Genomic DNA, 12717 nt, shown 5'->3' with positions numbered 1-12717 from the left:
CAGTTTCCATCATCCCTAACTGTAAGTAGTGAAGGCCAAGTGTTGTTTTTGTACAAACATAACCCAAGAGGGGAAAATGTGAACATGCACACTTACACCATTGATGTGGGCTTTATGCCTTGCCTGAAACATGAAAGACATTTTCTCCAGACCTCAGTGAAGTCTGAACACACACTCATAATCTAATGGAGAGATAAACAGAGCATTTAGGGCTGGATCTGAACAAGTATGGCAAATTTTACTGAAATGGTATTTAAGGCACCTGAGTTATAACCTTTACAATAACACAGCTGCTGTGAGAGCAGGACCTTCTCTCAAGCAACTTACCCACTCTAACCCACCTTCATCCAGGGTCATGTAAAATCACTGCAAAATCATGGGTCAAAGTTGTTTCATAGCTTTACTCTCTCAGTAATGTGCAACATGAACATAATAGTGTTATTAAGAAGTCAAAAATAACTTAACACAATAGCTATATAAGATTTTCCAATGATCAAACTTTCAGCAATTACTTTTTGTTAAGTTCAGAAAATTAGCATATTTGTTAATCAAATTAATTTAAAAAGTAGCTTTTAAAAATAAAAGCAATGCTTTAAATAAATATAGTATTTTTATAACCATAAAACACTTAGTCCTGTTAACACAAATATTCCACTCAAGCACAGTACTTAAACAATTGAAATGAATGTTGTGAGCACACGTGGGCCGGACATCGGGAGGGACGAGGATGCTTCAGGACATTCTCTGTCTCCTTTCCAGAGTGGCACAAAGAGGCAGCCAATTCTCAGAACTTCCCCAAACACATGACACGTGTTAGGATATTTGTAGTTGCTGCACAAAAATGCTGGCACCCTGTTTTTCCCCAAGCTATTTCTCTACACTACACCTGTAGCAGTTCTTCAGCCCTGCTTTTAAATCTCTAGCACAGCTGATTTTAACCATAAAAACATTAGGTCAGAGCCTGCTTGCTTCATCCAGCTGACTCCAACATCTACACAGAAGGTGGCAAGTAAGGCCTGACCTCTCACACATCTTGCACTAAAGCTCACATGTTGTGAAATCTAAAAAACCTTCCTTTAATACTGGCACCACTGGCTGTTTCAGAACAGCCTGAAGGTCACATTCAGCGTTCATGACCACCAAAGAGTATTCACAGCTCTCCCCATAATTACAGGGCTGACTAGCTATGGTCATTACTACTCAAGTTAATGCCTATCAGCACAGACTGTAGCTGTCTTGCAGATCTACAAGGTAGCAATGTTTTGCTGGAATAAACTAAATTAGCTAGTTCTTACGTTAGTATGTGTTGTCTAGGTGTACCTTGAAGAGCAGTTTGCTAAATTCAGCAAAAAATACACCTCAAATCTACTGATAATCTACTTAGCAACTCTGATCATTCCATATCCTGTTTACTTGGCTGTAATTTATCACCTTCAGGGTCTGCAGCAAACCACCGGTTTTGTCTTCACAAAAGCAGCTGTCAGTGAAATTTGTTGTGGTTTGTCTGTTTGTTTAAGCAGCGTAACAATAATATAACCTATAAGTAAAATGATAAAAGCTGGAGAGTAAAGTAAAGCCCAAAACTGATACAAGTGCTCTCAATTTGTTTTGATCTTCAGAATGAATAAGCCTATTCAAAAGATGACAAAGGAATAAATTAGCAAATGGCTAATGTAATGCATGAAAGGGTGTTTACAGGATTTGCATGTGCGCACACACACACGCACTTGCATACAGACAGCTTGGCTTCATTAGAAATCTCACTACCAGAGTTTAACTTGGATAAATTAACTGCATTAAAATACTGACATTGTGAGGATTTTAATACTATCACACCCTGTAGAGGGCACTCCTGTGTGAGTTTTTAAATGCTTTAAAAAAATAGTTTAGAATTATTGAAATCTGTGACAAATGTGACAGCCCTGCATCTCCTCACAGCCTCCCATTCTCATCTCCAGTGTCCTTCTCCTGTATTGCCTCCAGGCACCGTTTTGCCTTGGCATCCGCCTGCCCGCTCCCAGTTTTGCTCAGTCCGCACGACAGGCATGCCAGCTGGATCTGCTTCATGTTCTCCAGGGCTTCGTTCTTGGCGTTCTTCAGGAGATCTCCTTGGCCCTGGGGATGCACAGACATGCAGGAGAGAGTCAGGGATTGCACACATCGCTCAGGACCAAAAGCAGCAATACAGCTCCTGCGTCCCTACAGGTCCCGTCTCAAATCACCTCTGCCCCCTGGAAATGGGACTGAAGCCCCTCCTGCAGCTTGGCACCAGCACAGTGAGGAAGAAAGCAGCTGGCACTGGACAGGGTGGGACAGGCACCAGACTCCTCCCACTTCCATGTCACCAGCCTTGGGAGGTAATTTCAGCCTGAACAGAAGGAAGCTGCAGGATAAGGCATTTCCTCTTCCACAGTCAACAGCAAGGTCCTGCCAGGGCCAGGGCAGTGATGGCACATGGTGCCACTCTCCCCAAGCTACTGCTCCCTCCCTGCTCCCTGGCATCACTTCCCCCATGGCAAAGGCCACGTGTTCCCAGGGGTCCCTTAGGAGCTGAGAGACCCTGATAACCCACCCCTCCTTCCACCTGGATTTGATACCCAGCCTCGGGCCCTCCTTCAGCAGAGCAGGCCAAGCTGTGCCCATATGAAACACACCATCCCATAGCACTCCAGTGAACCGTTCTGAACCATTTTGTTTGGGATCTTCAAGAAGGCAAATGGGAATGAGACTTCATGAACATGCTGCTTCTGTATCTTCTCAGAGCATGTAAAAATGAGGTGACTAACAGGATATCAATCCAATTTGTAACAATCAGGAAAAATGCGTTACATGAAATTTGTATTAAGGAGTTGGGGTTCAGAAATGGCAAAATGAATATTTATGCAATATTGATATCTCAAGTACCATGAAGTGACGAGATTCTGGAGCTACAGCATACAAATAAATAAAAGCCAGGAGATGCATCTGGTTATTAAAACTCAGTATCAGTAAGAACTTGAGCTCCTCTTCTCCTAATGTCATCCCAAGTACAGCACATGCTGCAGCTGGTTCCACTCATAAGGAATACCTCCGCTGACTGAAATGTCACATTCAGATCCCTGCCACCCAGCCTGACCACCTGCAAATCACAGGTACTTTGATGGGCCTCACAGGACACAAGAGACACTACAGCAGGACCTTGGGCTCACTGGAGGGGTGACTGATCACTTGCCCTTCCTTGGGTTCTCCAAACCAGTCAGATGTGTTGGATGAGTCACAGTGTGACACCTTCCAGCAGTGGGAGCATCCCTGCTCTCCCTTTCCCCAGAGCTAAGAGGAAGGATTTATCCTACACCAATGAGCACAGTTCCCTTTTTGCCAGTGCCTGGCACTGCACTCGCAGGGTCTGAACCCCTGTACACAATGTTCACAACCAACAATGGTGGCTTGCAAGGCTGCAGCACTGGTAAACACCACGTGGGACACCACGTCATCCAGGGACGAAGCCTGTGCCTGAGAACATGATTGCCTCATCTCCTGGTGTCACAGATTTGTCCCTGCTGAACGATGCAAATCACCATCCAGATGCTGGGAATACAACTCAGTGTGAGAATAACAAAAAGCACTGGGACTGCGTGAGCAGCTCTGTGCTATTTGCTATGAAGCTCTTTTGAAGGGATTTGTGTCTCAGCAGAATGACAGTTCTGGGAATACACAGACAAAGAGCTTGGGATCCAGTCAGCAAGCACGGTGTGAAAAAACAAAACAAGAATAAATTATGCAGCAGCTATTTTTCACAGCTCTGAACTTACTTTTATGTCAGAGGTTTTGCTTATGGTTAAAGACAGTAGGCAGGAATTCAAGAGCCCCAGAGCTGCCTGGAGCACCCAGGCCACCTTGGTGCCCCTCCCAATCTGCAAATGGCAGAGGAATAGCGCCAGTGCTGTAGTGACAGAGACAACACCAGCACATAAATAAAGTACGTATCATTAACAACACGATAATGTTAGCAGAAAGGGTCCTCAATGTATCTCCTCAATACATCTTCCATCTCTTCAAACTGCACAAATGCAGTTTGAAATAGTTTTGGTTTAGGATGAAATACCCCTGGCTGCTACTTCTTATGAACACAGGACCAAAGACACCAAAGACCTCACCATCAAACAGGAAAAAATCAGTGTGACCATACTTTGCAGCCTTAACTTCTCCAAGCCAAAACCTGGCACTCTGTGTGCATGTCCACGAACAGAAAAATGCCCTCAGTGCAAGAAGCAACCCCTTTCCAGGGTGAGGTCAAAGCTTGGAAATGTTTCTCATGGTGGCCCACAAACTGTGTTTGTCCAGGGACTGAGACACCCATGGATGGACGCTATTTGGGAATAGATGCACCACCTGGGGGCCAACAGCCCTAGTCTGCCCTGCCCAGACTCTCACCTGAAGTCTGCAGAAGCCAAGGGACTTCACGCCCCACATGAAAGTGCCAAGCCACTCGCTCTCCCTTATATATATTCTGATTTCACATTTGAGTACACAGGCAATTCAGATTACAGATTTTGTCTGAGGCAATGCACAACATGTCTTCGGGTTCCAAGAAGAAACACATGCCTCCTGAGCATACTTCCAATATTTTGAAGATATTCTTATTTTACAGTGATCTAAAAACAGAAGTGGACTTATCAAAATAGTGCAATTCCATTCATGTACAGAGCAATTGATTTATGTCTTGGTCTCCTTGTGATTTTTATTTTTAAACAGCTGGTTCATTTGAGCAAGACGAAGAAGCAAAAATTATTTTGAATCATCTGTCATGAGAAAATTAACGACAAACTAGCCCTCTCTGACAGAGCTGTCATAATTCTAGAGACACCATTAAAAAAAAATCTGTGTGCAATGCTCCGTTTGAAGAGCCATCTGTTTGCTTTGAAAGCTGGCTGTGAGCATAATCCACTTAAGAAGAATGTCAGCAAAATTGTGTCAACACCTTAACAAACTAAATACTGGATAGAAGCTAGAGTAAACTTTACAAGCATGATTGCATTGAAACAACCTTCACAGACCAGTCATTGTGAGCATCTCTGCACAGAACCATCCTGCTCACCCTTACAAACAAAGCCTCTCTCTTTCAGACAAGGAGAGACCATGACAGTCCACCTCAGCATGCATGCATCTATCTATCTATCTATCTATCTATCTATCTATCTTCCTTCTGCTATGGGTATCATCAGCTCTTCTGAAAATAAAAACTCATGAGAAAGTTTAAACTCAAGCATTTGGCAGGACAGTGAATTAAGCCAGAAGAGACTAATCAAGTGTTCTAACAAAAACTCATCAAGGGGCCATTTTCATTTAGCCTTAACGAACATTGAAAGTCAGGTTTCATACACCTAACTACACCTAACTGCAGAGCCTCAGCACAAATTAACATTACAGGACAAATAATGCAGCTTGTCAAGCAGCTGCAAGATTACAAGTCTTTACCTTGACAGGTTAATACTGCTTAGGAAACCCTTAATTTGACATGGTTTTAAATATTGTTCAGTTCCTGTGACAAGCCATGAAAGGCTTTAAGAAGCACAAGTAGCTCTGGACAGACACTGGTAATGGCTATAGATGGGACAAATTCCATATAGTTGTAGGTTGGTTGGTTGGTTTTTACCAAATCAAATACCAAAGTTTTTGAGTCAAGATGACAGCTCTAAATCCAACAGCAACCCACTCTGGGGCTGGGGAAATGAAAGCTGAGTTTGGTCAGTGGCACCATTTTGTGTTCAACCTCACAATATTATTTCTTTTATATACATTGCATGTATATTTTTACAAAAATATAAATATATGGGCATGGTCACTAATAATTACTGTTTCTATGCTTTCTAGAAAAGCACTCTGCAAATCTAGGCCAGGCTGTGGGCACCCCCAGCACCAGGGACCCCAGTTATGGCACTGGCAGCACCCACAGCCTCTGTGCTGGCAGCACCAGGGGCTGCAGGAGGACCCTGAATGCCAAGAGTGGGCCCATGCAGGAGTGAGCTGCACTGACAGCTGCCCCACATGAGCACCTTGCACTGCTCCTGGTGAAGCAGAAAATCCCACGCTGAGCAACGGGGCTTTCCTGGCCTTCCAAACTGGCCGTGTTTCCAGGGAGGCTGAAGCAGTAGCTGTGAAAGCCATTTTCTAATCTGCTGCTTGCTAAAGCAGACAGTTGCTTATCTCCTGAGCAGACACATTCTCTGACAGCACATTATGGGAGCTTTTCTCTCCAATCCTCAAGGGCTGAGTAAATACAAACAAATAGCAGAGGTTTTAACACCCATCCCACATCATGCTCGTGATATTACTGTTATTTTTTAACTTATTCTCAAAGAATCAAGCTCTTTCATTACTATTTAATCACAAAGTAAAATCTCCAGTGGATGCCAGCGGGTGGCTGAAAAAGCCAGACACAGTCAAATGAAACAGCCACTCCACATTTCAGAGGCAACACAGGCACAGAAACAGCACTGACAATCTGTGCCAAGGGACACCAAATGCTGGAGAGCTGCTCTCACGTTGGGATACTCTGTGTGAAGGCAGCATTTACTGCAAGGGGTCAAGGGGTGCATTTTCAAAGTGTCACAGTAGGACTAATTGTGTTTAATATTAATAAGGAGGCACACAATTAAATGATTGCATATGGCTTTGAAAATGTAATATTGGGTAGGAAATCATTAATGAAACAATCAGACTGTTATGCTAAACTTATTACAAAAAGCAGATATTTTTCCATGCATCCTTCAAAGCTAAATGTGGGAACAATTGATTTGAATTTGATTATGATATATTCACATTTCAGAACAGACTACTCCAAAAACATAGTGTTGCTGAATCAATGCAGACTGTAAAAACCCACCCTTTTCATTATTACTGCATAAAGTTTGTCAACAGCTTTGCTTTATTGTCTGTGACAGAGATCATAATGCACATGCTGGCATGAAAAATGACTGTACACAAAGATTAGACACAAAGCTATAATCACTTCTCACACACTGAAAATAAAGGATTGCAAAAATGCATTACACCACAGAAAAAGCAGGGTCCAAATGTTACTTGCCAATTTATCTTTAAATCCTTGCACAGCAGAAATTCACTTCCTAACAGGAAAATAAAAAGGCCATAAATAAAAAAGATGGCACTTAAATGGCATTCCTTGTGCTAGTGGTGTATCGTTTATGGTCTGGGTTTTGGACACAGCTTCCCACTTACCAATTGTAAACCACATGCAAGAGCTTGTTTCTACCTGGCTGAAACCAGCAGCAACTTTGACACTGAGTAAATCAGGTGATCAGACCGACTGCTTGCTGGGGCCTGAGTCATTCCATTTTGCAGGATGTGCTGGTGATTTCAGACATCAAACTGAGCATCTCATTTTGATATATCAGCATGTTACTGACAGCCAGAGACCTTCTCTCCCATTTCCCAAAGTAGGGTCTAGCAAAAATTTGCAAGAAGGAAACAACTGGGAATCAATTATATCACACAGAGAACAGATCTGAGATGTATGGAAAAGAAAACATCCACCTAGGGAAAAGCAGTTCCCATTATATATAAAGTGCTAAATCTGTGTAAGCACGAGCAGCAAAGCGTAACTGCTGTGAAATAGATTATTGTGTGCAGTTTGACACAAGGTTACACGATGAAAACCAAGTGAAATCATCTAAGGTTGTGACAAGCACCAAGGTCAGAGCTCTAGGGCTGATCTGCTCAACGCACTGTAGCCAGCAGCTGGGACGCCTAGGAGAACAAGGCTGAGGATGATGACAAAGAGGAGGAGATGGATAGTTAACAGGAACAATCTCCTCCTAATTCTGTATCTAACCCAAGTTATTCTCATATTTTCTTTCCTCCATTTACTTCATGAATCAGCCATACAGATGCTGGCTCCAGGCTTTCCTGCCTGTCATTGCACAGGGAGCTGAGTGGGTAGAAACTCAAGCTCTTTTTTCCCAGGAAGCACAGAACAGCCCTGACTGCTCTGTATGTCCCAACTATTTTCCTTTACTCAGGGAAAAAAAAATCCCATTTGCACCTGATATTTGAGTCTCTCGAAGACAAAACCATGCCTGCAAGAAGCACTCAAGGCCTTGAGGGCACTCATTGCCTCACCAAGACACTCAGCCCTAAGGTGACACATCCCAGCAGCCTCCTGCTAACCTGAGGACAACTGCTGGGACAAGAGCTAAGGAGCAACTATCTCTGCCAGTACCCTTTACAAAGCACAGTCTCTTTTTCAGTGCAGCCAGTTGTAAGGGAGAGAGGACAACACCAGCATTACTCCAGGTGGCTGGGAAAATTCACAAGGCAACTCCAAAACAATCTGGTCCCACATAAAAGCAGAAAGGTCTTTTAGCAGTTGAAGGGAAAGTGGGTGGGAATCCGGATTAGGGCACTTGCACAGAGCCCATGCAGCCACGGCTTGCCCTAAGCACCCAGCAGGATCCAGGGGATCAGCCTGGTCCTCTTTGAGACACAGATCTCTCTAGGGGGTTCAGATAGCAAAAGGACACAGAGGAAGTTAATAAAAATTAATAAACACACGACAATAAATAGAATGAATAAATAAATAAATAATGAGCAAAGGAAGCAGAAATTAGAATGGCCCTAACTTGTAACCCAGACCAAATGTTCACCTCACTTGTGGCTTGGATGCCATTACACAGCACGGGCTGCACACACCCAGTGGATATGTGACTGCAGGTGGGTAGTCTGACCCAGGGATGGGGCCTGATGCTAGCCATGTAAATGTGGTGTGTTAAAAACAATATTACCTGAAAACCAGTTCCATCTGATTTTCATTACTTTTATTTAAACTCCCAAACTAGACCAATCTGACAGCTCTTCAGTATTAGGCCATCCCAAGCAAAACCAAAAAGTTTTACACTGATTTCATTTGCCATTTGCATCTCACCCCAAAGGTTTGCATTGGGGAGGATGACCTAAAGGGATTTACAGAGCTGTTCTGCATGAGCCTGGTTAGTTTTCTAGGAGGCTGGTGACAGTTCATTGCACAGCCAAGCAGGCAACCCAAAGCACGCGGCATGACATAATGGTTGGGAAGAGGGAACACCACCTGTCTCTGCTGGAATGGCTCTCCCTTGAAAAACATCCATACTATTTCTTGCCTTCTTTTCCAGCTGTTGGAAAGGTGCAATTAAATCTAAATTGTTGTGCTGGATACCAAGAAACAGCCCCCACTTCACCACACTGGGCAAGGCTCCCTAGTTATTACAGAACTGCCAGTCCACCACTTGTATATTCCCAATTTATGTGACACAGCCAAACACAACTCTGAGGGCAGCCTGGGAGGTGGAACTGAACAAACAAGGAGAACCTCAATGAGAACAGTCAGGCAATTACAAAAGAAGCAAATACTTAGAAAACCTTCCGATTCTGGCTGCTGGCCTTGCCAGCATGAGGATATCACTGCTTTGTGCAGCCATGGCAACTTAAGAAAGAGGGTCTATATTTGTAATTCTCTTACAGGATTTGCCTAACAAGACAAAGGCAAAGGACATATATGGCCAGCTTGCTCTCAAACTCAGTTGAGTGGCCCCCCAAACCCTTGATCAAAACCTGACAAGGAATTAACACCAAGCATTTGTTTGAACACCAAAGTGGCAAAAGCTACAGTCTTCCCTACTGATCTTTAAAAAGAGCTCTTCACTGAAATTCAGGGGCTCTTGCAAATCAATTGCACTGTATGGCTGCTAATTTATTCCTTCAAGCAGACATTTTATGTATTAAAAAAAGCGGGCTTTTATTATTATTATTTTTTAAATAAATGCCTATGCTTCTGTCTCACATGGGCATTTAAATTATGTTATATCAGGCTGTCAAAAGCAATGAATGTGAACATTGACTGTAACTGTGCTGCAGCAGGAATTTGCTTGCAGAAATAATGCCATTAATTTGATGTTAGCCATGTGCTGAGCAGTTCAGCTGCCTGTGTGTCTCAGGCACTACGTCAGGCAGACAGTTTGTAAGCACAGCCACAAATGTACAGACTCTTGCTGTCAACCCCTCCATGCTAGAAACCTGCCTTTTTTTCTGGTGATAAGTTTAAAATCACAGGGTTGGCTGAAAGCCCAGGAGTGCACAACTAATAATAAGAAAACCCCATATCTCTGAAGCAATTTGGGCACTGTTTATTTTTGATACATAGCCATGAAATGAAAATTGAAGCTGTATGTCCAGGCACTTATTTTTTAGTCCTCCTTTCATCACAAAACCCAATTGCACACAGGTGCCAGCACCAGCACTAACTGGTAACTCCAGTAAGGTCCAGAGAGTCCCAGAAAAACAAAACGGGAAGGAAGATGAGGCAGAAAGTGGATAACTTTTTTTTTTGCAACTGATTTTTCTGAGTAAAAGGACCAGCTGCAGAAAAAGAGATGTTCTGCAGCTAATGCAAGACCTGTGAAAGGCAACCCCCAAGCAAAACATTTGGCTGGCAGGCCTTGCTACCTGGTGCCCTCTGTACCGACTCTCAGATGCACAGGCTGCAAGCACACGATTAACACCAAAATCATGTCCTTCATTGCAGGGATGTCTTTTTGTCTTTCAGCAAAATGTCCCTGAAGTTCATCAGAGCCTGGAAAGGGTTTAGTGGCCAACTCTGAGCTGATTCTGTTTTGACTGAAAGCAATATCATCTTTGCTGGTTAGGGGTTTTTTGCAGGGAGGGAGTGTTGCAGCAATGTTACACAGTCACTGCTCTCCTTTGAATTGCTGGAGATACCAGCTTAAAAAATACCTACAGCTGTGCTTAATGCTAACTGAAATAATCTAATCTAGATGAAATCAAATTGTGCCAGTCAGAGCAGACTGTGGACAGAGCACCTTCAGCCCTGCTCCCACATGCAGCTCCTAAGGCTGTGCTCCTTTCTGCCTGCCACACGCACTAGTGCCTTAGCAACTGTGTGGTTTGCAAACGCTGCTGGTGCAGTGGCTGCTGGCCAACACCACCAGCTGACTGGGCCATGGCAATCTGCAGAAGCCATCCAAGCTCCCTACTCCTATCCCCCGGATGGGAACAAGGCACTCCTCTCCTCCCTTCATGCTAGGAGCTTTGGGCAGCCAGTTTCTAATCAGTTCACGAGCAGCACAGGCCACAAACAACTTTATGCTGATGCAGAAAGCTTTAAGCTGAGAACAAAGCCTCCAAATCGCATGAAGGTTTAAGTGCAAAAAGGAAAAAATAGCACAAACTGCTGTCTAAGTACTAGGAGAAAACAGGTTTTTATGGGATCCCTGAGCAAATGTGCTGACTTGCTTCACCCCTGTCCAGGGATCGTTCCTGTCATTCTGGTGCCCTGCTGTCAAAGGCAGGTTTGCTGGTAAGGCTGGACAGTGAGCTCAGTAAAAGCAGAGCTGAGCCACCCTCTCTGCTCATGTTCTGCCAGCCAGTGGTTAAAGAGGCTCCTGTGGGCCTTACACGCTTGTTTCCCCTGGGAGAATCCCAGCCCTGCCTTCCCAGTGCAGATGTGAAATCAAGTACAAACAGGAGCAGATGGGGTTATTTTTGTAAGCAGAACACTGACTGACCCAGCAGGCAGAGAGCTACTGAAAGGAAGTGACTGAGAGGGGAGGAGAAAATCAGCAGGGGTCAGAAACAGGCCTGGGTGGAAGCAAGAAATCTCTGTTTCTGCTTTTTAGAAGGGTGGGAATTGGAACACAGCAAACTGAGTGAGCCAAGCACAAAAATTAGTGGTGCAGGATAGGGGTAGTATTCATTTACAAATTGATTGCCCCAATATGTCAATGAGGGAAACTGAACAAGCATAATTTACAATCCATTACAAGACTATGCCACAGAAAATATGAGGCTTTTCAGCTAAACTGAGCTCAATTTTTAAGCCATTACTACAGATGGCTGTTATAATACCTCCACAGTTACTGGGGAGGGTTGGAGAATGAGTTTAGACTATCCAGCATCAGACCACTGAGCTACCCTCCGAAGGAAACTGTCCTGCTGCTGCTGGCAGATTCCATTCCCAGCCCCTTTATCCCAGACTGTTACATTAGGCTGCTCAGGTTATTCAACTACCACCACCACCAATGCCTGAAAAGGTAAAAAAACCCCACTTTTTTGCTTTTCTGTGCCTTCATGTGGCTCAGCTCCTCCCCACTGCTACACACAGCATCCCTAGGTCACCACCCAATGGAGTGGAAAGCCAGGGAACAGAGTGAGAACTTAACTGCAATTATCACCTCTATTATTACTATTCAGAGCAATCACAGCTTATCAGTCAGGCTCTTCCTGCCAATACCAGACCTATATCTGTAGCACAGAGGGTACTGGAGAAAAGAGCTACTAAATATGCATTTTTAACTTACTCCTCAAAGTCTGACTGCTCTCATGTAATCGCTTTTCTGACATCAGAAATGCCATCTTTTTATTTTTGGGATCTAAAAATAATGAGCAGCTGCCTCAGCACATGAATCACTGGTTTTGTCTCTGCTTTTCTCCTCAAATGGACCCCACCTGTACTTGGGGAAATGACCCATAACAAAGTGTCCTTTATCTCCCGCGGGTTTCATCACCTGACACTCGAATTCCTTTGACCCATGTAAAAGAAGACTGCAGCTGTCAAAAATACAAGATTGCAGTTTCCCAATCTGTTGTTCCTACAGTAAAAACTTTCTTCCACCTACAAGTACTTGGGCTTCTCATTTTCCTAGCTCCTGTGCAAGGTTTTTGAAATGT

General features: G+C 43.8%; 1 protein-coding gene across 1 annotated transcript in view; it reads right to left on the bottom strand.

Moving 5' to 3' along the window:
• Positions 1-376: 376 nt before the first annotated feature.
• The window catches only part of PLCL1 (phospholipase C like 1 (inactive)), a 179586-nt gene continuing 167245 nt past the window's right edge, over positions 377-12717 (bottom strand). Inside the window, exon 6 of the mRNA XM_039699150.1 lies at positions 377-2115. Coding sequence (XP_039555084.1) covers positions 1933-2115 — 183 coding nt within the window. The 3' untranslated portion in view covers positions 377-1932. The remainder of the gene's footprint in view (positions 2116-12717) is intronic.

Source organism: Passer montanus, unplaced genomic scaffold (assembly GCF_014805655.1).
Source record: "Passer montanus isolate IOZ18808 unplaced genomic scaffold, ASM1480565v1 scaffold1, whole genome shotgun sequence".
NCBI lineage: Eukaryota > Metazoa > Chordata > Aves > Passeriformes > Passeridae > Passer > Passer montanus.
This window is presented reverse-complemented; position numbering and strand designations above follow the sequence as displayed.